At 66.5% G+C, this 22,995-nt stretch overlaps 2 protein-coding genes across 24 annotated transcripts; both read left to right on the top strand.

Annotated features, from left to right (window-relative positions):
* Positions 1-262: 262 nt before the first annotated feature.
* Positions 263-11,910, top strand: ADAM8 (ADAM metallopeptidase domain 8). 11 transcript variants are annotated; one of them, XM_061403934.1, is made up of 24 exons: positions 263-409; positions 1,411-1,514; positions 2,338-2,414; positions 2,489-2,567; positions 2,668-2,744; positions 2,873-3,056; positions 3,319-3,378; positions 3,497-3,565; positions 3,843-4,012; positions 4,114-4,195; positions 4,533-4,681; positions 4,844-5,021; positions 5,246-5,335; positions 5,419-5,608; positions 5,696-5,777; positions 6,091-6,253; positions 6,609-6,686; positions 7,159-7,243; positions 8,313-8,427; positions 8,892-9,069; positions 9,424-9,507; positions 9,660-9,710; positions 10,978-11,055; positions 11,419-11,910. In XM_061403934.1, exons 1-24 carry the CDS (start codon positions 364-366, stop codon positions 11,467-11,469), a joined length of 2,520 nt encoding a protein of 839 aa, XP_061259918.1. In that variant the 5' UTR covers positions 263-363; the 3' UTR covers positions 11,470-11,910. The 11 variants fall into 11 exon arrangements, 9 of the variants coding, with proteins under 9 accessions (XP_061259918.1, XP_061259914.1, XP_061259917.1 ...); XM_061403930.1 differs by having other exon boundaries at positions 8,892-9,117; positions 9,657-9,710; XM_061403933.1 differs by having other exon boundaries at positions 273-409; positions 9,657-9,710.
* Positions 11,911-11,997: 87 nt separating this feature from the next.
* Positions 11,998-20,125, top strand: LOC133239599 (sperm flagellar protein 1-like). Of its 13 annotated transcripts, XR_009733910.1 has the most exons (8): positions 11,998-12,436; positions 12,905-13,016; positions 13,917-14,141; positions 14,915-15,294; positions 16,798-16,854; positions 16,971-19,128; positions 19,300-19,310; positions 19,939-20,125. XR_009733910.1 is itself a non-coding variant. In XM_061403957.1 (7 exons), the coding sequence occupies exons 1-7, from the start codon at positions 12,298-12,300 to the stop codon at positions 17,106-17,108; spliced, it is 870 nt and encodes a 289-aa protein (XP_061259941.1). In that variant the 5' UTR covers positions 11,998-12,297; the 3' UTR covers positions 17,109-17,172. The 13 variants fall into 13 exon arrangements, 9 of the variants coding, with proteins under 9 accessions (XP_061259941.1, XP_061259935.1, XP_061259938.1 ...); XR_009733909.1 differs by having other exon boundaries at positions 19,300-20,125; XR_009733908.1 differs by having other exon boundaries at positions 16,971-19,310.
* The last annotated feature ends 2,870 nt before the right edge of the window (positions 20,126-22,995 follow it).

Genomic DNA, 22,995 nt, shown 5'->3' with positions numbered 1-22,995 from the left:
TGGCCTGTCCCTCACCCGCCTGGGGGACGCAGTACCTGCCCCTGGTTAATTCTGCTCACATTTAGCAAACTTCCCTGTGCTGAGCACTGGCTATAGTACCCGACTGGGAGCCTCGGGGGACTAGCGGGAGACCTGGGAGGCGGTGGGGGCCCCGCCCCTCCCGGTACCCGAGGCGCTGATTGGCCGCGGCCCGGGGGCTGGTCGCCGTGGGTGGGGCGCGCGGGAAGGAACCTGACTTGAGCGCAAGACGAACCCCAGTGCAGGCGCAGCCGTGGCGGTACCTGCTCTCACCGCCCTTCCCGGACCCCGGATCCCTGCGCCCCCGCAGGCCAGCGCGCACCCCACGCCCGCCAGACCCCCGCCATGCGCGGCCTCGGGCTCCTGCTGTTCGCTGCGCTGGGGCTGCAGGGTGAGTGAGAGCGGGGCCCGCGCTGCCTGCACCGCCGCCTGGCTCGCGGCTCCCCGCGCGGGACTCTGGGCTCGTCTCGGGGAGTCAGCCAGTCAGCGGGGAGACACGGGCGGTGGACGCAGGGAACCTGCAAAAGGGAACTGTGTGGGTAAATGGTCAGCTGGGCGTTTCCTGCGCTGGAGGAGGGCCTTGCAGGGAAGCTCAGAGTGAAGGGCTGGCTGCCCCCGCTCCATTCCAGGGCCTGGGGGTGATTGCCCACCTTTGCTGGGACCCCCAGCCTGGCGAGGAAGGGAGGATGGGGAGCGGTGGCTTGGAGCTGGGGGGTCGGGGACACCCCACGGAGTTGCCCAGCCACATGGGGACCTGACTTTCTCGGGGGACTGGCCGTGCTGCTGGCCTTTACCCCCACCCTGGCTCCCAAGAGCCTCCTGGGGTTCTGGGGTGAGGGCACTTCCTAGGCAGGCGCCCTCCCCTCGGCCTCTCTGTCCTGGAGCTTTGCCAGACAGTCTAATGGGGGCACGACCACTAACACTGGCAAGAGGAAGAACCTCGGGGGTGAGGCCGGTGGTCAGCTGGGGTCTGGGCTGTCTGGTCGGGGACGGGGCAGCTTCGAGCTCCAGGCGGGGTGAACGCTGCGGAAGAGGCTCTCACTCCGCCTTTAGACGCAGCTGAGTGATTACGGAGATGAGCGGGCAGACCCGGTTTCCCCCACCCCCCAGGGCCTGTGTGCGCCCTGGCCCCTGAGGGGGGCGGTATCTAGGCCACCCTGGGCTCCAGGTGGCAGCTGGTGAGCTCCGAGATGGGCTGGCGCTGGGCAGCGTCTGTGGGCACCGCCCAGGTGGGGGTCCTGTGGTCTAAGGCAGGGCCCCAACTCCGGCTGGGGAGCCAGACCTCGGGGTCTGTGGTAATTCCCCCAGAGAAGGGGCCGCGCACGGCAGCCTGGGAAGGGGCTCCCGGGGCGGGCGGGTGTGCTGTGCACTGCTGATCCCCCTCTCCCACAGAGGTTGCCCCCAGGGCCGCCCTGCCCCATGTGGAGCAGTACGAGGTGGTGAGGCCCCGGCGCCTGCCTGCACCCCGCGCTCGGCGGGCTCTGCCCTCCCACCTGGTAAGTCTCAGCGGGATGCTGGCCCAGGGGGTCCCCCCACCCGCCCCAACCTGGGCCCTCAGAGCCCATTTCCGACTCTGAGCAGGGTGATAGCTCCCTGTGTGCCCCGATCGTAGTAAGGGGGCTGAGGGCCAGGGGGCTTCCAGGCCTTTGGGCAGACTCCTGGGAGCTCACCTCCGCCCGAACAGCCTGCCCCCTGCCCTCAGGCCTCACCTTCTTCCGTCCTGCTCACCCTGGAGGCAGGGCTGCCTCGGGTGGCCCCGGCTGGCGCAGCCCCGTCTTCCTTTTTGGAGCCCGCGGGCCAGGGCCCCGCCCCGGTTTCACTCCCAGGGTTGACTCGCTAACACCTTTCCCGGGTGTTGGGGCCGGGCTGGGATTCCCCGGAGCTGCCTGGGGGCATTCCTGACTGGGTATTCGCCTGCTTGTTTGCATGTGCGGGTGGAGACAGCCCTGACCCTCCCTGTCCCGGGAGGCGCCGCCCACCGCCCTGGGCCCCTAGCCCCCTCTGCAGGCTCCGCACACAAGGTCCCAGGGTCAGCTGCAGCCTGGGGGGGCTGGAAGGGGCAAGGCCTTGCAGGAGCGGGTCCCCTGGAGCAGGGAGGGCGGCCCGGCCCCCTTGTCCCATGTCGGGGCCGGGGTCCCCCTCCCCCTCGTGGCCTGGGAGGGGCGTTGTCCTCTCCCCGCGGCCTGAGGCCCAGCTCTGGGTGCAGCTGCCCACCTGCCCCACTCCTGGGTACAGCCCAAGCCCCCTTGCCCCTCCAGGTTTGAGGTGGGCACGGCCGGGCAGGGCCTCACCCTGGACCCCTCCCTGCCCCCTGTCCAGGGCCTGTACCCAGAGAGTGTGAGCTATGTCCTAGGGGCCCGAGGGCACACCTTCACCCTGCACCTTCGGAAGAACAGGTAAGCGCCCATCCTTCTGCCCCGCACCTCTCTGTACCAGGGGTGGCCAGGGCACCACGGTGGCTCTTTTCCAGGGACCTGGTGGGCTCGGGCTACGTGGAGACCTACACAGCAGCCAATGGCTCCCAGGTGACAGAGCAGCTGCAGAGACAGGTAGGGCCCCAGTGCTCCTGCCTTGGGCCAGCAGCGGGCGCGGGAGCCGGGCGTGGGGAGCCGGGCTTGGGAGTAGGGTCCTCACACCCTCCTCCCGCAGGACCACTGCTTCTACCAGGGCCACGTGGAGGGGCACCCGCACTCGGCCGCCAGCCTCAGCACCTGTGCCGGCCTCAGGTGGGTGCTGCGGGCCAGACGCCCCTCACCCTCCAGAGTGAGCGGGGGCCAGGAGGAAGGGGTCAGCCGGGTGCGGCAGTGGGGTCCCTGGGGCCACAGACTCAGGGTCACGCTCGTCTCTGCCCCAGGGGCTTCTTCCAGGCGGGCCCTGCTGTCCGCCTGATCGAGCCCCTGGCAGAGGCCGGGGAGGAAGGGCCGCATGCCCTGTACCTGGCGCAGCACCTGCAGCAGGAGGCTGGCACCTGCGGCGTCAATGACAGCAGCCTGGAGAGCATCCTGGGTCCGCGGGTGTCTGCAGCCTTCAGACCCCGGGTGAGTGGAGGCCCGACGCCTCTTGCCGCTCTGCTTGGGCCCGAGCGCCCCCAGACTGCTGGCTGCTCAGCGGGGAGGGGTGGGCCTGCGCCTGGCTCCGCCCCACAGCAGCAGAGCCCCCACCCCCGACGGCTCCCCCAGCGCTAGCCGGGGCGGGGCGCCAGCTCCAGGGCCCGGGAGAGGGTCAGCGTGTGGAGACTGGCTGAGGACAGGAGGGCTGTGGCTGGTGGCTGACTGGATTCTTGTCATCGCTTCCCAAAAGTGGTCAGAACCCAGAGAGACCCGCTACGTGGAGCTATTCGTGGTCACGGACAGTAAGGAGGTACCTGGGGCGGGGGCGCGGGGCGCAGGGGGAATGCCGGGTGGGGGGTGCAGGGGGGATGTGGGGGTGGGGTGGGTGCGGAGCCCCAGGCTGCCCGTGAGGGTCTGCCATCCTCCAGTTCCAGCGGTTTGGGAGCAGAGAGGCCGTACGTCAGCGGGTGCTGGAGGTGGTCAACCACGTGGACAAGGTGGGCGCTACTTCCACTCTGGGGGCTTCCAGCAGGGGCCGCTGGGACCCCTGGGCAGCTCAGGGCCAGCCTGACAGAAACCCCGCTGGACAGGAGGGTTGGGGCGGCCGTGGTGGCGGCCGGGCTGCAGGTAGAGCCATCCGCCGGGGGAGTGGGGAGCCGGGACCCCGCCCCAGCCCTGAAGACCCCTCGCATCACAGTGAACACCGCGGAGCCTCAGGCCCTCCGCCAGCCTCACCGCTGAGCCTGCCCCTCGCGGTTCCCTGTCCTCTGGCAGCTCTATCAGGAGCTCAATTTCCGCGTGGTGCTCGTGGGCCTGGAGATGTGGAATGGTGGGGACAAGATTCAGATCAGCTCCCAGCCCGACGCCACACTGGACAATTTCCTGGCCTGGCGGACTCGAGAGCTGGTGGGCCGGCAGGCGCACGACAACGTGCAGCTCATCACGTGAGCCAGCTGGGGGGCGGGGCCACGCCGCCCCTGGGGTGAGGGGCTTGGGGCGCGGGCTCCGGGGCGCCGCTCTCCAGCGGACGCTGCTCTGCTTCCAGCGGGGTCGACTTCACCGGGACCACCGTGGGACTGGCCAAGGTGTCCACCATGTGCTCCTCGAGCTCCGGGGCTGTGAACCAGGTGCGGGGTCTGCAGGGCTCGCTGGGCAGAGGCTGTAGCCGGCCGTGGGGGACGGGGGCGGCCGTGAGGCCCGGGCCTGACGCAGAGCACGTGAAAGGGGGCAGGGCACTCAGGTCCCCCGCTCCGCCCCTGCTGTGCCCGGGCCGCTGGGACGGCACTGATGCTGTTACTGTTATTTGTAATAATATTACCGTGTATCTGCTATCTGAAGAAGCCACGCTGGCGGGAGCACCGCCAAGCCTCTCAGCCTCCCTGGGGCGGACAGTGGGGGAGGAGCGGGCACTGAGGTGGGACATCAGCCCTGGGAGCAGCCCCAGCCAGCACGGCCCCCCTGCAGGACCACAACCAGAACCCCATCGGTGTGGCGAGCACCATGGCCCACGAGATGGGCCACAACCTGGGCATGGACCACGACGAGAACGTCGCCGGCTGTTACTGCCCCGTGCCGCGGGAGGGCGGCGGCTGCGTGATGGCGGCCAGCATCGGGTGAGGCTCGGCAGTCCAGCCTGGCCCAGGGCCCCAGGCTGGGGGTGGTGTCAGCGCGCAGAGCTGGCTCCACCCACCCTCCTGATAACTGGGATGACCCCAGCTCCCGGTACCCCAGGGACCCTCCTGATAACTGGAAGCCCTCCCCCGCTCCGCCCCCAGCTCCCAGTACCCCAGGAAGTTCAGTCAGTGCAGCCAGGCCGACCTGGAGACGTTCGTGGAGAAGCCCCGCACGGCCTGCCTGTTGGACGCCCCGGACCTTGACCGGCTGGTGGGCGGCCCCGTGTGCGGAAATGGGTTCCTGGAGCGCGGGGAGCAGTGTGACTGTGGCCGTCCCGAGGTACAGAGCTGAGCACCACCACCCTCCGCTGTCTGGGCTCGTGGGACAAGTCTCCATCTGCAGGCTGGGCGTCTGTGCCTCACCCCTGGGTGCCCTGCACACCCGGCCACACCTCCCGAAACGACCGGCAGGGCTGCTGGGTGGGAGTGACCAGTCCTCCCACGGCGGGGGCGGGGGGCCCGGTGTGCGGCCCACTTGGACCTTCGCTGTCGCCCCCTCCCCAGGACTGTCAGAACCGCTGCTGCAATGCCAGCACCTGCCTGCTGGCTGAGGGGGCCGAGTGCGCCCACGGCACCTGCTGCCACGAGTGCAGGGTGAGCCTGGGGCCCGGGCTCAGGGCAGGCGTGCGTGCTGGGGGCCTCCCGTTCCCATGCTGATCTTGGTCCCCTGGAACCAGGTGAAGCCGGCCGGAGAGCTGTGCCGCCCCGCGAAGGACCAGTGTGACCTTGGCGAGCACTGTGACGGCCAGCAGCCCACGTGCCCTGAGGACGCCTTCCGGGAGAACGGCACGCCCTGCCCAGGGGGCTACTGCTACAACGGGGCCTGCCCGACGCTGGCCCGGCGCTGCCAGGACTTGTGGGGGCCAGGTGAGGCGGGCACAGCCGCGGGACCGTCAGGGAGGCAAGGGTGGCAGCAGGTCCCAAGCCGGAGGACTGACCCGCTCCTGCCTGCAGGCTCGAGGGTGGCGGTGGAAACTTGCTTCCTCTACAGCATCTCCAAAGGCTGCGGGGCTGGGGTCCCCCTGCCATTCGGCAGGTGAGCGTCCCTCGTGGCCCAACTCCCCTGAGGCCAGGGCCTGGGATGTCCCCCTCCCTGGGGCCACAAGAAGGTGCTCTGCACAAAGGAGTCTGAGGCTGAGTCGGGGCCTCTCGGATGGCAGGGGTGGGGGGGCCGCCCTGCCCTGCCCTGCGGGACCCTCAGCCCGAGCATGCTGCCCTTGTAGGAAGGCGGGCCCCTGGGGCTGAGGTGTGGATGCCGGTGGCCGCCTGGGGCCTCGGAGCTCCTGGCGCGCTGAGCCTGGAGCAGGCAGCCCCGCAGAGCAGCCCCGTGCTCGTCCCTCTGTCCCCAGGGTCAACAAGTGTGGCACTCTCTTCTGTGAGGGGGGGCAGAAGACCCCGGAACGTGGATACTGCACGCTTACCATCTCCTCAGGCGTTTGCCGGGTTATCGTCCAGGACGGCAGCACGGAGTATGAGCTGGTGCCCAAGGGCACCAAGTGCGGGGAGCAGCAGGTGGGCCGGACACGCCTCCCGGTCAGGCTGCTGGGCTCAGGGCGAGCTTGCAGGCCCCACAGCAGGGCCGTGGCGGCTGTGGGAGAAGCCCCCCGTCAGTGAACGGGTTTGAAGACAGTCTGCGAGCCCTGGGGGTGGGCGCGGGGCGGGGGGTCCTCCGGCCCTGGTGGCCGCTGACGGCTGGCTGGGCGCAGTCCTTCCCCACAGCTGAGGTTGGCCAGCAGATGACGTGCAGGCGGGCCGTTGGGAGGGTGGGGGCTGTGGCCTGCCCGCCCATGGTGGCTGATGGTGGAGACTGGGTGCTTCAAGCAGGAGTTTAGACTGGCCACCTCAGGAGACCCCCGCTGTTCTCCAGGTTTGCTGGGACGGCTTCTGCCAGGGCCTCCACGTGTACAGATCCAGGAACTGCTCCGCCCAGTGCAACAGCCACGGGGTACGTGGGCCCAGGGCACAGCCCGCCACCAGCCCTCTGGGCTTGAGAGATGTGCCGGCCGTGCTTGGACCCCCCGCCCCGAGGCAGACAGAGGGCCAAGGCTGGCACCCTGGGGATGTTGGGAGCTGTTGGGACCTCCCGAGGCGGGGACTGTCGGGGATGTCCCAGGTGTCAGAGCCGGTGGACACGTGGGCAGGATGGTCAGGTGTGAAGCATCTGGTTCTGAGCTCTGACACTGGGAAGGCCAGGGCCCCGGGGCTGTGCCCTCTTGTGTCCCCTCCTGGGGAGGAAAGCTCACCGCCACGCCGCCCTGCTCCCTGTGGCGATGCCTGCTTTGCTCAGCAAGCCCTGCAGTGTCTGGGAGGGCTGCGGCTGTCGGCACCTGTGGTGAAGCCTTGGTGGCGGTGGTCCTAGACAGCCCGCCCGTCCTCTGTCGGGCGTCCCGAGGCCCTGACACCCGGCTGTCCCCCAGGAGTGCAACCACAAGGGTCAGTGCCACTGCCGCCCGGGCTGGGCCCCGCCCCACTGCGCAGAGCCGCTGGCCGACGCGCGCGCAGGTAGGCTGGGCGGGCCCGCGCCTCTTCACACGCTCCCAGGCCTGACGGGGTCCGGGCGGGGGTCCTGCCTTTCCTCAGACCACCTGGGCAGGGCTGAGAGGAGGCCGTGTGCCCTGAACCGTGAGGGGCCTGTGGAGAGTGTGGCCTTGCAGCCTGAGCGCACGGGTCCAGGGCGCCCACCCTGAGAGGGGAGGCCTGTCCCAGAAGGACAGCTGCAGGTGGCGCAGGCCGCTCCTAGCTGGTCCTCAACCCGCCTGGGCCCGGGGCCCGGCCTCCCAGCCCCACTGTCTCCCACTGAACACAAGGTGTGCACAGCGCTGCGGCCCCCGGGGCCTGGCCCGGCCACACCCGCGTCACTAGGGCCAAGGGCCACCCGCCACCAAGCCCCCACCCGAGGGCCGCCCACCAAGCCCCCACCCGAGGGCCGCCCACCAAGCCCCCGACCGAGGGCCACTCACTAAGTCCCCAACCGAGGGCCACCCGCCACCAAGCCCCGGACCGAGGGCCGCCCACCAAGCCCCTGACCGAGGGCCACTCACTAAGTCCCCGACCGAGGGCCGCCCGCCACCAAGCCCCCACCCGAGGGCCGCCCACCAAGCCCCCGACCGAGGGCCGCCCACCAAGCCCCCGACCGAGGGCCACTCACTAAGTCCCCGACCGAGGGCCGCCCACCAAGCCCCCACCTGAGGGCCGCCCACCGACCAGGCCGCCTGCCACCAAGCCCTCAACCAAGGGCTGCCCACCAACCAGGCCACCCGCCACCAAGCCCCCGACTGGCATCCCAGGAGCCCGGAGCGCCGGTGTCACACACCAGGTCTCGGAGCCTCAGGGCCTGGGCTTTGGGTAGCGTGGCCAGGGTTCTGGCTGTTGGCTTCGGAGCCTCAGGGCCTGGGCTTTGGGTAGCGTGGCCAGGGTTCTGGCTGTTGGCTTCGCCAAGGAGGTGGTCCCCTTGTCCCTCCTCAGCTCCGGGCTGGCCTGGCCAGGGCTGAGCTGCTGGCAGGCTCTCCTGGTCCCTGTGCCTTGAGCCAAGTCCGGCCCTGGTAACACCTGGCCTTCTGTGCCCCCACAGCCCCTGGGAGCCTCCGAACGCATGTGCTGGTGGGCGTGGGTGCCCTGGTGGTACTGGCGCTGATCCTGGCGGGCGTGCTCATCTACCGCAAGGCCCGGAGCCCAGTCCGAAGGAGGTGGGGGAGCTGTACTCTGGGCTCAGAGGACGTCAGCGTGTGCAGGGCCAGTCGCCTGCTGGCGCTGTTGGGGGGAGAGGGGACCCCATGGTGGCGGCCCCGCCCTGGGCCCCTGCCTTCTGCTGCAGGAGCAGGTTGGGCTGTGTGGACAGGTTGGTGACGAGGAAACTCAGAGAAGGCCACACCGGCGCACTGCCCGGGGGTGACACTGCCCTCTGAGCCCACCGTGTGGGGACCTCACCCCTGGCTGCGGCAGGACACGCCTGCCAATGGCCTCCAAGCCTCCCTGCCCCGGGCCTGGCCTGACCCCAGAGCTCTCCCTGCGCAGCTGTGGCCCGCACACCCCGCAGGGCAGCTGCAGCTGAGGGGTCTGGGGCCAGGCCAGGGTCCCCACGCACAGGAGCCTCAATTCCCTGGGCTGAATCCTGAGACCAGGACACACTGACCCATCTTATTTCTCCTAGGAATGTGGCACCCAAGACGGCCATGGGGCTCTCCAACCCTCTGTTCCACGAAGGGCTCAGCAAGCCTGCAAAAGGCGGGGCTCAGGCTCCCCCCGGGGGCTCCCCAGAGCTGGCCCTTTACTCCCAGCCCCACAAGCCCACAGCTTCCTCGGTGACCCCTAAGCGCCCACCCCCTGCTGTAAGCGCCAGCCATCCCGACAGACTCCAGGCCACCCCCAGATCTCAGGTTCACGAGGCTCAGAGTGGCCCCCGTGACCCCCGTTTAGAGGTGAAACCAAGGCTCTAGGACGAGGGGTCTGAGGAGCCGCCTCAGCGGGGAGCGGAATCGAGCCTGAGGCTCAGTCTCTGCAGCGTCCATCCCAGGATGGTCTGGAGGCCCAGAGGCCTGTGCTGCTGCCAGACCTCCGTGTGACCCCAGGGCCGGGGGAGGGGCCAGAACCCTGGGTCCTCAGCGGGTAGGGGGCAGCTCTGAGCCAGGCCCCTCTGGGGATGGTTGCCCTGGGAGACCCAGGCTCACGCCTGCTCCCTTCAGCCTCCAGGCTCCCTTCAGCCTCCAGCCGCCAAGGCCAGCCCGCCGTCCCCGCTTCCTGTGTACCCACCGCAGGCCCCGGGCCAGGTGAGCAGGGAGGGGGCACAGCACGGGCCCTGGGGGAGGAGGGTCTGTGGCTGCACTTGGTGGGCCAGGCGCCCAGTCTGGCAGTCCAGCGAGGACATAAACAGCACCCAGGAGGCCTGGGGGTTCTGACCAGTCCTCCCCATTCCCAGCAGCTCAGACCCGCTCCTCCTGCCAAACCCCTTCCGGTGCTGAAGCCAAAGCAGGTGAGAGGGCTGTGGGGGAGCAGCTCAGGGGCGCTGTGGGCCCCGCCTCCCTTCTTTCGAGGCTTCCACGGTTTGGGAAAGGTCTCTCCCAAACTTGAGTCACTGGTGCCCCAGCAGGCCCCCTGCCTTGGGGCGCGTGTGGGAGGCCCTTCTACCCACTGTGAGGTCTGGCTCTGGTGGGTCGCCTCCATTGCTGGGAGCACTGCTGAGGGTCCTACACACCCCTGGACACACTCTCACCTCCCCGCAGGCGGGGGCTCCCCTGCTCTGACAGATGGTGAGGCCCAGAAGACCAGGCTTTCTCTGCCCTCCTGGGGCGGGGCTTTGCCACCAGGCGTCCTGTGGGCCCGTGTCAGCCTGTCCGTCCCCAGTGGTGTGAGCTCATCACCGGTTGCAGTGGTGTCACTGTTAGAGCCCTCCTCCCTTTGTGGTTAAAGCTTGGAGGTGTTTGGAGAGACACCAGCCCGGTTCCTCCTCAGGCCAACCCACGGGGCCTCTGTTGGTGGATCTCGCCTGGGACAACCGTTACTGCAGTGTCTATTCAATGAAGACTGAATATTTCTCTTTTCTTTTTAACTTTTCACGTTGAGTTAATTTTAGAGTTACAGTAAAATTACAAGAAAAAGTCTTTAAATAAAGTTTTAGGAGGGGTTTTGACAGGCCAAACAGGGACGGGGGAGTTGGGCAGACAGATTTCCAGCCCAAGAAGTGGAGGCAGCCAGGGAACTGTGCTGGAGAAGAAAGTGCAGGCCGCCCCCATCCCTCAGCCCCCAGCCCCTTAGCAGGGCCCTCCGGGTGCTGGGCCACACCCCACCCTGGCCTGGGCTGAGCAGGGCTCCTGCTACAGACCTTCCTTCCCCACCCCAGACAAGGTTGCACCTGGAAAGCTGAAATGCAAACAAACGCACATTTTAGTGGGGAATCCTTGGTTTTAGACCTTCCAAAGACCCATATTTTGGCAATTTAAGAGCTTTTCCTGGGTAGTGTTGGGGTGGGGTGAGGCGGGGAGTTGAGGGAAGGGGGCAGGGTGGTGAGATGACCCGACAGGCCCAGGAATGGGCGCCCTGCCACGCTTGGGTTTCATTCAAAGGTGGTACCAGCCAGGGCAGGGACCGTGTTGAAGGCAATTTTCTGTAGAGAGAGCGCAGCTCAGAGAAGCCTGCAGGCCAGTCCGGGGCCGAGCACAGCACCCAGGGAACTTCCTAGAAGTGCTGGGCAGACAGCGCCCGGGCACTGCCAGCCATCAGCTGTGTCTCCGTCCTCCCAGGTCATCAAGCCGACCTGTGCTCCCCCGATGCCACCCATCAAGCCTGGAGCGAGAGGGGCCCAGCCTGGACCCACTCAGGTGAGGCCCTCACTGCCAGATCAGTGCCCACTGGGTGGGGCAGAGCTCGCTTGCTTCCCCACAAGAGGCCGTAACCTCTGCTCTGTACTCTGTCAGAGGACTTCTCAGTGCTTACTGCTTCTTCCGGCTGCTAACGTCTTTTTCTGCGCTGGTGTAAGTACGGACGTCTACTGCTTCTGGATAGAGAATAGACTTCTTGATAAAGCATCAGCTGTTAATATCCAGGGCTGTTGCCACTCTGAGCAGAGTCATGTTTTTGGATGAAATGAGGATCCAAATTTTAAGAAAAGTAAAAGGAAGTTAGATTCAGTTGTGCTCTTTGTAGTAGATGGTCTTTACTATCGGTTTTTTTCCTTCCCCAAGGGAGCTGCTGACCCGAAGGTTGCTCTGAAACCCCCTGTCCAGAGGAGGTGATGGGGCCCAAGCTCAAAGCACCCTCAGGGGCATCTGTGCACCTGTCTGGATGTTGCATGTGGTCTTGTGACCTCGCCAGCAGCAACAGCAGCAGCAGATGCAGCCGCCTGGCCCCAGGCCCTCCACCCCATCAGGGCCTGAGTCCTCTCTGAACTGTCCTAAGAGAAGAGCCAGCTCCTAAGGGCCAAGATCACTCTTTGGTGTCTCAAGGTCACAGCCTAGGGCCTCTGGACCCGGCACTCCCTGGCTGGGCCCAGGACTCCCAGCTGGGCCATCGGCTGCTGTCCTGACCTGGGGAAGGAGGTTGGGGGAGGCCAGCCCCTCCTCAACCACGTGTGTCTTCAGACGGCCACTGGTGTCTTATCTGGGTCCCTGAAAACCTCAGGTGCACCTTCAGCAGGGCTCAAAAATTTAATAAAAAGTTTCTATTTTACGATTAAATTATTGATCAAGTTTTAAATGACGGAAAGTTTTTACTAGATCAGCGTAAAGTGTTGCATGCGAAACAATGTGGAATTTAATTTATAAGACGGAAGAGTTCAACGCTTGTTAAAGCAGAAGTCTACTGTCGATGCCTGGACGGCAGCGCGCCGGGCCCGCCGGCCCTTCACCGTCTCGGGGACCCCCCAACCTCACCGCGTCGGCTCTGGCTTTCCGCCCCGACCCCGAGCCTCCGGCGGGCACCCAGCGGGCCCGCGCCCTCACCTGCGCCCCGCCCTTCCGGTCCCGGCCCTTCCGGCCCCTCCCGGAATTCCGGTCCCACAGGCGCTTCCGGCGCCGTCGCCCGGCAACGGCCTAACAGCTGGCCGCGCCGCGCCGGCCGCCGCCATGCTGGACGCTGCCAGGCCGCGCCCCCCGGCCCCGCCGCCGCTGCCGCCCGGCGCCCTCCACCGTCTCTACGCCTGGCTGGACGCGCTGCCGCCCAGCCGCCGCAAGCGCCACCTGGCCCGGGACTTTAGCGACGGCGGTGAGGGGCCGGGGGGCCTGCCCGGGCGTCCAGGCCGAGAGCCCAGCGCTCGTCCTCCTCGGCCAGCGGGAGCCCCGGGGCCTGGTTGGCGGGACGGCCAGGCGAAGGCCGCGGCCCGGGCAAGGTCCCCGCACCTGGGCTCCCTGCGAAGCCGGGGCGTCAAGGCCCCCGGGGAGGGGCGGGAGAGCCGCTGCCTCGATGGCCCTGGGAGGAGGAGTGGGGCGGCAAGGTGGGGCGGGGGGAGGGGGGCAGGAGTTCCTCACGCCCCGCCCCCGCCTGCCCCGGGGGTCCCCTAGCAGCTCCTTGGAGCCCGCTGGCCCTCACGGTCCTCCCGCCGGGGCGCCCACACCCTGCGGGGGCTCCCCGGGACCCCTGTCTATCCTCCTCCGTGTGGAGGCCCTGGGGGACGAATATGCAAATATCCGGGGCCCCTCGGCTCGCCCCACACCCCTGCCCGCCCCGCCCCAGTGATGCTGGCGGAGGTCGTGAAGCTCTTTGGCCCCCGGCTCGTGGACCTGCACAAGTACGTCCCCACCTGCAACACCGGCCAGAAGCGCAGCAACTGGAGCGTTCTCAACAGGCAGGGCTCAGCGGGGCTTTCCGCCCCGCCTTCCCTGCTGGGCCCACTCCTCGCTCCCCAAGGCGGGCCTGCATGGGCGGCCCCCACCCTGGGGACAGGTTCTCAGGCTGTGTCCCTGCCGTGGGCTTCCCTGATACTCTGTCCAGTTCCACTTGAGGCTCCTGGGGGCTCCCCACCAAGAGGCCAGCAACAGTCACCGTGAGACACACTCTGCAGGGCATTATCCTGCTCACTCACCTCGCCTCTCATGCACTCACCCGCCAAAAATTCTGGGTGACAGGCTGCTCAGGCCCAGCAAGTCAGAGGGAAGACGGATAAGTGAGGAGATGGGGCCAGCGTCAGTTGTGACAAGTCACGTGAGGACACTGAGGCAGGAGCACAGGAAGTGACAGGGAGCAGCCTGAGGGCGGCCACCTGGGTCTTTGCGAGGCTGCAGTGGGGAGGGCATGCGGAGCCACCAAGGGCCCTTGGAGGACACTGCCCGAGGGCACAGTGCCTTAGCCGGCTTGAGGCCTGGCAGGTTCTGGTGGGACTTACTCGGAGGGGAGAGAGACTGGGGGAGTTGGAGGTGGGGTGGGCGGCTGCCCCACCCCCAAAGCCTGGAGAGGTGGCAGCTGCAGGCAGACCTGTGAGAAGTCAGGCTCTGAGCGCTTGGGAGGTGAGCCGAGGCGCCTCAGGAGGATGAGCGATGCCTAGGGAGGTGGCGGCGGGCCGGGGACTCAGCTGGCCTGAAGGCACAGCACTCTGTGCCCCGTGAGCCCCGGGTGGCGACCGGGAACGAGATGGCCCCAGGCCTCTGTGGGTGTGGGGGCCGGAAGGCACCCCAGTCCAGCCGCTCCGCACGAGGTGAGCGTCCCCACCTGGCCTCTGGTCTCAGGGCTGCACCTGCTGCCTCTGCAGGAAAGTCTTCCACAAGCTGGGTCTCAGTGTCTCAGGAAGAGATCCGAAAGGTGATCGTCAACACCCCTGGGGCCATCGAGCCCATCCTGTGTGCAGTGAGGGACAAGGTGGAGGCCTCGAGGACCCGCCCGGCACGGCTGGACACGTGGGTACCATCACGTGGCCATGGCCTCTGCTGTGTTGGGACACGGGCTCGTTGCCTGCCGATGAGAGTAAAACCAGGAAGTAAGTGGGGGCGAAGCCCCGTGTCCCCGTGCCCAACTGGCCTGCATCCCTTTTCAGAAGCGCTTGGGTCCAGACCGTGCCCCCTCCTCCAGCGAGCCCGTCCCCCTGCCCATCTGTGACAGGGAGACGCCGGCAGGCCTGCGGACAAGGACGGAGTCAGCCTCTTCCGGGGGTCTCACGGCACAACGCTGGAGCCCCTTGCAGGAAGCAGGACGCTCCAGTGGTGACGCTGGTGGGTGGGGCTCGCCTCCCCTGCACAGGCTGGGGGTGTCCAGACCACCCCCCACCCCCGCCCCGTGTGGGGGCCTGTGCCCGGCAGACCACCCTGCCCCCCGCGGGGGTGGCACCCAGGGGGAGGGGTGCGCCTTGCTCAGAGGGAGCCCCGCTCCCGTCACCCCCGCAGGGGCCCTGCCCACAGGCGCCAAGTGGCTGTCGTTCAGGCTCAGGGGTCAGGCTCAGGGGTCGCGTCTCTGAATGAGGAAGCCGTTCAGAGGTGTGGCGGCTGCACCTGCGGACCAGCTCAGGCCCGACATGCCCACAACGCACAGCCCCTACCCGAGCTGGAGGCCGGAGCTGACGTGTCCGGTGGTCTCGCAGGCCTGCTGAGCCCCTCAGTGCACTCTGGGGCAGAGACCCATTGGAGTCAGAGGGCTCCGGAGAAGATGGGCCACTGTGCATGCAGAGGGTGGGCTCTGGGTTGAACCCTCTGCACCGCCCTCACTGGCCCGCCTGCCTGCCCGCTAAAGGCCCGTGCCTGCCTTTCTGTTTTCCAGCCGGGGAGCCCTGGCAGCACCTGGACCCTGGGCTGCCGCAGCGGCTGCTGGAGGAGAAGGAGCGGGTGCTGGCAGTCCTGCGGGAGACCGTCAAGGTGCAGGCCTGGGCGCCCTCCAAGTAGCTTGGCCCAGCATGCGGCGAGGCAGGGGCAGCCAGGCGGGGCCCCTGACCGGGGGAGCCCGTGAGTGTATCCCAGAGATACCCAGAAGCAGAGGGGAAAGTACAGTGGGCCACCACCCCTCGGAGACTGACCAACCAGCCTTGCCTGTCATCAGACACCAGAGACCACGAGTCAGGGGCTGCAGACTCACAGGCCTTGCCACCCAGACATACTGGACAGCAGGCTCGAGGGCCCTGGGGCCCAGTCAGGGAGCAGAAGGTAGCTCCCTGAGACGCAAGCCTGGTTATGGGGCGCTCGCCTTGTTCTGGGCGAGCCTGTTCCCCCTCTCGCTCAGGGTCTCCAGCACTCCCGGGTTCAGGAGGTGCCTGGGTGTCACTGCCGTTCAGCAACCCCTGCGTGCTCTTTCAGCAATGCCTGCGTGCTCTGGCTGGGCGTCCAGGCTGTATGTTTGGACCTGGGACAGTGGGGGGTGGGGCGTGCAGGCCACTCAGCCTCGGTGTCGGAGGAGCTGTAGAAATGGTGATGACAAAGCGCTTCCTGCTGGCTCTGCGAGTCTTGATGCAGCTTTTTTGAGGAAGCAGGAAGGTGGCGTCATCCTGTGGTTTGCATCTGCTGGATGGCAGGGAGGAAGCCCTGTCTCAGCAAGGCCCCTTGCCGCCCTCATTCCCTGCCCGGTCTGGGCCGTATGCTGACACGGAGGCACGGCCACCGTGGGCCGCAGAACAGCAGGGTTTGAACCGCACGGCGGTGTTCACTAGACGGGCACCAAGGCGCTGTGGTCTGCGCTGCAGACCCGACGGGGAGGGGCTTGCGGCTCCCCCCGCCACCAGATTGATCAAGGACCAACCGCGTTTGATTCTTGAAACCCAGAGGGCAAGACAGCTCACCTGCTGTCTGGGTGACACAGTTGAGTTCCGCTTCCGTGACCGTCACTGACGTCAGATAGAACAGATGTGGGGGCGGGGGGCGTGGAGGGGCAGCATCCCAGGGCTGACGGGGGGGGGGGGGGCGGCCGTGCCGGGGTCCGAGCCTGCAGCATCAGCTGAAACAAGGCAGCATCCAGCCTCGGGACGCCCCTACCCTTCATGCTCACCGCCGAGGGGCAGTGCGGCCAGCCATGGCATGCTGGAGCTCAGGGCCCTCGGAGGGTCGGTCTCCTGAGACGCTGGCCCCCTGCCTCAGCCAGCGGGAGCCCTCTGTCCTCTGGACACGCGTTCGGGGGCAGACGAACTTCCAGATCTGTTCACTCAATGTTGGGGCATGGCGGGCGCTCTCCTTCCAGGAGGGGAGTTTGCGCCCTGGCCTTGCTTGGGGGAGGCTGGGGGGCAGTGGCTGTGCGTGAAGACAGCTGAGCAGGAGCGCTGGGCGGGCGGTCCTTGACCGTCTGTCTGCCTGGGGACGTGTTCTCGGCCGTTTCCCTTCAGGAGTGACCCCTGCACGTGAGGCTGTCCCCTCGGCAGGCTTGCTCCGAGGACCTGGCCTGGCCCGGCTGAGCCGCTGGGCAGGGCTGCAAAGGGAACCGGCCAGGAGGCTCCTTGGGTCTCAGGCAGCCCCTCCCTCTCCTGGCCTGTCCTCTATCACCTGGGGTCTCAGGCTCATTTCAGGGACCCACGTTTCTGCCCAGAGTGGCCTGCTTGAGGGCCTTTGGTCTGATTGCTGACGGTGTGGCCTTTAAGGGGGCTGGCTAGACACTCAGCCTGGGGCTGAAGCTGCCCGCCGCAGGAGTGTGGACAGGCGTCCCTCGGGTGTGTGTTCCTGCAGATTCTGCAGATGAAGGTGGCCAGGCTGGAGCACCCGGTGAAACTAAAGGACCAGCGGGTCAGAGCGCTCACGCGACGGGGGGACCAGCCCCAGGGAGGGGGCACCCGGGGCCAGAAGGGCCCCCTCCCCTGTCCACCAGACTCCGACCTCGAGCCCACTTGGAAATCCCCTAGACTGGGTGTTTCTGGGTGTGGCAACGCACTGTCCATCAGACGTGGAGCAACCGAGGAGGACCCGAGCCAGCGTGTCCACAAGCAGAGGCCTGGCCCCTCCTGACTGCACATCCCGGGTGCCCAGCCGATGTGGCCTGAGGTTCCCCTGCTGCCCCCCACCCCCCCGCCTCCTCCCCACCGAGAAGACCAGTTTGGACATGAAGATGGGTCTGGTTCCCTGGAGCCCCTGAGCGTCCCAGCGTCACTGTGAACGTGGAGCATATGCGGGCAGTTGTGTGCTGAGGGCGGTGGGGTGGGGGCAGCGTCTCGAGTCAGCCAACCTGCTGTCCCGGGGGCCCCGTGGAAACAGCTCGCGGGAGGTTGTGCTCCCTGAAGGGTGCCTGTGGGGACCTCACAGTGGTCACCCGACATGGCCAGTCACCCCTCCTTGCTCTGGAGGTTTTGGGGGTCAGAGCAGTGCCAGGACGGGCTCCCCCCAGTGTATGTGGGGCCCTGGCCCTGGGTGGGGCCATCAGGGTGGGGGCCAGGGAGTCCTGAGATGCCGAGGTTGGGGGCAAGGGGCTGTGTCCTATCTGTCCTGTGTCCTGGCACTTGCGCCTTCCTGCTCCAGCATCCAGGGTACTCCCTCCCCACCCCGCCCCCAACAACTGACTCACTGGCCCCCCTTCCCCGTATGCACTCACACGCCCCGGGGCCCCTGCAGGGTTTCAGGAAGCAGCGTCAGAGCAGAAACCTCCATCGGTTTCGGAGCTGCTCTGAGTCAGCCCACGTCCTCCCTGAGTCAGACGTGCAGCCCTGACCCCACAGCACAGATCTGGCCCCCAGGCTTGGAGGGACCCGGGGTTTGAGGCGGAGGGTCTGCTTCCCCAGGAGGGGCCGTGGAGGCTGGTTAGGGGGGTCGCCCAGGAGGGGCCATCTCTCAGATTTCTCCTGGGCACAACCTCGCCCCTGGAGAGAAGCCCGAGGATGTGTCTGGGGGCAGGTCCGGGCTGCCCGCTGTGGGATCCAGGCTGCAAGCAGCCCCCGCCGCTCCAGCATCAGGAGCCACAGAGGGAGATGGGCTCCACAGCCCAGAGCTCGAAGTGTCTCGGGTCCAGGGGCTGGAGCGGGCTCAACAGGGCACAAGGCCGGGGGGCCTGTGGAGGACCATGCCCCCCATCCTGCCAGCTGAAGGCTCCGTGCCACCCGCAGGGACAGGAACGCAGAGGAGCAGCCAGGGTGGGGGTCAGGCACAGGGCACACTGATTCAGCCTGGCCGGTGGCCAGGTGGCTGTGTGCTGGGCAGTGGGTTATGGGCAGAGCTGGCCAGGCCTGGGCCCTGGGGAGACGCAGAGGCAGGCTGTCCCTGGAAGAACATGAGGTGAGGCTGCTCTGTGGCCACCCGCTGACCCGAGCTGCCCGCGCCATCCGCTCACTGCTGCTGGCCAGGGGCAGCTGTCTGCTGTTAGAGGCCTGGTGAACTCACTGTGAGCTCACCCCAGCTTTCCCCTTGAACGGTGGGTGCAGAGACAGCCCCTGGGGGTTAATGATGTTGAAGTCAGGCTGCCCTGCCACTCCCGCAACCAGGACGCAGACACCAGGGCCTGTTAGGTGTCTGCCTCCACGGGTGTGGGTGGACACCCGGCGCCCGGCGAGTCATCTGGCAGATCTTTTTGCACCCGTTATTTCATGATTTTAAAACATTTTTAGGGGAGACCCTTGGAGGTGCAGAGGTGTGAATGACAGCCTGCAGGCCCATAGGGACGCCCCCTGCCCAGGGTGGGCAGAGGCAGCCTGCCCGTGGGCCTCCCCAGTCTCCTCCGCGAAACGCGGCCGCCGCTGCCGTAGAGGTGCTGAGGAGGCCACGCCCTCACTACCCCTGAGGCCCCCAGGCTGGTCCAAGGACGGCCCCCTGTGGCCAGGGCAGGAATCACGCCCTCCTGAGTGAGTGAACTCCGCGAGTTGGTGATGGACAGGGAGGCCTGGCGTGCTGCGATTCATGGGGTGGCAAAGAGTCGGACACGACTGAGCGACTGAACTGACCCTCCTTAAAAATGGCAAGAGGCTGTGATGCGGGGCTGGAGCCCTGGTGACCTTCCTGCCGCAGAGGACTGGAGGGCTCTATGCTAATTCCCGTGTCAGCCAGAAGCCCTCCAGGCCTCCACCCACCTGAACGCAGGTGAGCGGTGTGGACTGCACCACGGAGCCCGCAGTGTAGACAGAAACGCCAGTGGCCTCCAGGCCTGTGGGAGCTCCTGGCCTCCCCCCGCTGCCCCCATGATGCCCTCCCCAGCTTGGCACGTCTGTTTCCGTGATTTCTGAAGCAACTGATCCGGCCTTTCCTTCCCAGATGGGTTTCGAGTGAGTGCCACCGACGCTGGGGAGATGCTGGCCATGGCGAGCTGGACGTGCTGCTGTGGACGCGGCTGGGGGCGGGGGGCGCCCACGGGGCTGCTACAGAGGAAGGTCCTCCCGACGGGGTGGGCGGTGCTGGGGCCGCGACCTTCCCGGAAGCCCCGCCCTGCCCACGTGGCACGCCGCAGTCCAGCGGGAAGGGGGGCCTGGGGCGAGGGACCGCGCCCCTGAAACAGCCGGGAGGTGGGATGAGAACAGGCGGACGTGTGGGAGGAGGGCCCTTGGGAGCCCAGCAAGGCTGACTTCTGAGCAAAGGCGTGAAGAAAGCGAGAGGCTGCAGCTCAGACGCGGCGCAGCGGGGCAGAGGCCCGGCACGGGCGGCGCACGAGGCGTTGGGGGTGGCGGGGTGCGAGGCTGAGGCTGCGAAGATCGGGGCTGCAGCGCCTCTGAGGCGGCCCGAGCTCCTGGGCATTGCTGATGCCTCAACGGCTAGGGCTCCAGAAGGCAGGGGCGCGGGTGCTTGACCACAGGGCCATAGAGCCATCCTGGAGGGTGGGGTGGGGGTGGACCCCGGGCTTCCCGCTCCCGGGCTTCAAGGCTGAGAGCGAGCCAGGCCGCGTTTCTACTCCGCAAGGTGCAGCAGCGGGGCCTGATGATGTGGATGTATTGAGTGTTCTCTGACACGTGAGAAGCACCTTTCCAGAGGAAAAACACCCTAGCTGCACAAAATGTGTGAGAAGTGAACTAGTGACAGCTTGCATGAAACCATCGCAAATTGTAAGGTAATTATTCTCCAAATAAAAAGTATATTGAAAAACTGACCTAGAGGTTCACCCAGAACATAAAGTTTGTTTAGTTCAAACAGTGTAAGTGTTAGTCACTCAGCCCTACTCTTTGAAACCTCAGGGACTGTAGCCCGCCAGGCTGCTCTGTCCATGGAATTCTCCAGGTGAGGATACTAGAGTGGGTTGCCATTCCTTTCTTCAGGGATCTTCTAGATCCAGGGATCAAACCTGAGTCACCTACATTGCAGGCAGATTCTTTACTGTCTGAGCCACCAGGGAAGTCCTGTTTAGCTCAAAGCTTTGATTAAATTCAGGTAGTAAATTAGTGTGGATTCAATGGCATCCCACTCCAATACTCTTGCCTGGAAAATCCCATGGACAGAGGAGCCTGGTAGGCTGCAGTCCATAGGGTCACTAAGAGTCGGACACGACTGGGCGACTTCACTTTCACTTTTCTCTTTCATGCATTGGAGAAAGAAATGGCAACCCACTCCAGTAATCTTGCCTGGAGAATCCTAGGGGCGGGGGAGCCTGGTGGGCTGCCATCTATGGGGTCGCACAGAGTCGGGACACGACTGAAACAACTTAGCAGTAGCAGCAGCAGCAGCAATTGATGGAGATTAGAAATGAAAACCCAGAGAAAAGACAGGAAAGAAGAGCAACTGGCTGCTGTCCCAAGGCGGGTCGGGCCCTCGGTGCCCCAAGGGGCAGCTCCACCCCCTCTGGGGGCCCACCGCTGCCGATATGCTGACTTGCCGAAAGTGGTGGAGAGCTGCCTGGAGAACTGGCTGGCAGAAGCCCATCAGTTCACAGCGATGGCTCTTGGGTGGGAGAACGGTTACTTCCGCGTTGCTGACAATTCCCATCGGAGCAGTGTGTTCTACAATCAAGAAACGGTGAAAACAATGCTTCTGGCAAGCTCACCTGAGAGGCAGTCCTGCTTCTGGGTCACGCACACACTGGACATCTGTCGTGTCCCTCCCTGTTCAAAGAAAGACCCTCCCTCAGAGAACCAGCCAACACGGCAGCTGAAGGCACAATCCACCTCTCGCCTTTCAGGGAAAGCAGAGCCTCGGGGTGTCCAGCGGGGTGCTGTGGGGACGCAGAGGGCCCGAGCATCCCTGGCCTCACCCCAGGGGAGGCGAGAGGACCCCAGGCTCAGCCCCCCTACCCCCACCACATGTTCTGTGGGATCTCAGTTCCCACAGTGTAACAGGCCGCACGGGGTGAAATGCCCCTGACTCCGCCCTCAAGTCAGCGGAGTGGCCGTCCAGGCAGAGGGCAGACGCAGAGGCCGAGGAGGTGGCCAGGGGCAACGCAAGGCTAGGGGTGGGGGGGGCGTGTCTGGACGCCCCCACAGCGGCAGTCACCTGGACCAACGGCCCCCAGCCCCCCAGCCTGGGGGCACTGTGCTGCCCACCCAGCTCCCCGCACGCAGCCACGCTGGGCAGCTGGCTGGTGGGTGCTGAGCCTTTTCTGGGCACCCAGAGGAAAGCCCACCCACCAGGCCAGACCCCAGGAGAGACCAAGCATTCCTTGCTGGCCCCTCGGACCCCCTTCACCACTGCAAGGTCACAGGTCCTCACACACGTGCACACGTGCTCATATTCAGCCCCCAGGCCTCCCCTTTGTTCCTACCACCCAAGGGCCCTGGCTCTGACCCGCCGGGCTGGGCATTCAGGGCTCCAGTGGGCCTTCTTCCCGGTGACCTGAGGCTGCCTGCAGCAGGGTCTCAGGACTCCTGCCGTGTTCCCAGCCCAGCCCCTTTCTCGGATCCAAGGTCCTCCCAGACCCAACCTGGGTCTGGGACAAGGAGTCAAGGGGTGCTCCACTGAGAGCTCCCAGAGGGATAGCACCCCCACCCTGTGCCCCCGCCCGACCAGCCAGGCCAGGGGCTTCTCTGTCCACCAGGGGATGGGGAGGGTTCCCTGGGAAACGCCTGGGGCCAGGAGGAGGTTGGTCACCTGCCGCTCTGGGCCTGCGTCCTCCTCCGCACGGTGGTGGCCACTCCTGGTGGAGGCAGGCGGGACCCGTCTCGGGCTCTGTGCCCACCCCTGGCGTCCCCAGCACCTAACTGACCCCCAAGCTTCTACAAAGGGGCTCTTGGTGTTTGTGGGGACCCCAAGGGGCCTCGGATCAGGGACACTGAACTTCAGGAGGGGCATCTGCCTGTGGATTAGTCGGCCAAGGACCCTGGGGAGGCCCAGGGGCTGTAGAGGCTGAGGAAGGCTGTAGAGGCCAAAGACCTGGGGAGGCTCATGGCCATTGAGGCCGGTGGCCTGGGGGAGGCCCAGGGGCTGTAGAGGCCAGGGGCCTGAGGAGGCTCAAGGCTGTAGAGGCCGAAGACCTGGGGAGGCTCATGGCCGTAGAGGCCAGGGGCCAAGGGAGGCTCAGGGGCTGTAGAGGCAGGGGAGGCGGGGGAGGCTCAAAGGACCATAGCGGCCAAGGACCCAGGGGACGCCCAGGGACTGTAGAGGCCGGGGCCCTGGGGAGGCTCAAGGCTGTAGAGGCCGAAGACCTGGGGAGGCTCATGGCCGTAGAGGCCGAAGACCTGGGGAGGCTCATGGCCGTAGAGGCTGTAGCTGCTGAGGGGGGAGGCCTGAAGGTGACAGATCCTTCCCCAAACCTGGGGGCCCAGCCCCTCAGTGAGAAAGAGACCCCGGCTTCTGGGTTACGGACAACAGCGATTGCCGGGGCCAGCCCTGTGTGCACAGGTGTGTGGTGTGTGCACACCTGTGTGCAGGCCCCGTGGTCCAGGTTCTCAGAGGGGCTCCCTGTGGCCAGGGTGGGGGCTGCCGGGTCAGCCCTGCGGACAAAGGGGCCACATTCTCCCTCCGGCTGGGGATCGGGAAGGCCAAGGTGCCCCGGGAGGCCGCCCGCGCTGTGGCCTTGAGTGGAGGGAAGTT

The sequence above is a fragment of the Bos javanicus genome, chromosome 26 (assembly GCF_032452875.1).
Source record: "Bos javanicus breed banteng chromosome 26, ARS-OSU_banteng_1.0, whole genome shotgun sequence".
NCBI classification, from domain to species: Eukaryota; Metazoa; Chordata; class Mammalia; order Artiodactyla; family Bovidae; genus Bos; species Bos javanicus.
This window is presented reverse-complemented; position numbering and strand designations above follow the sequence as displayed.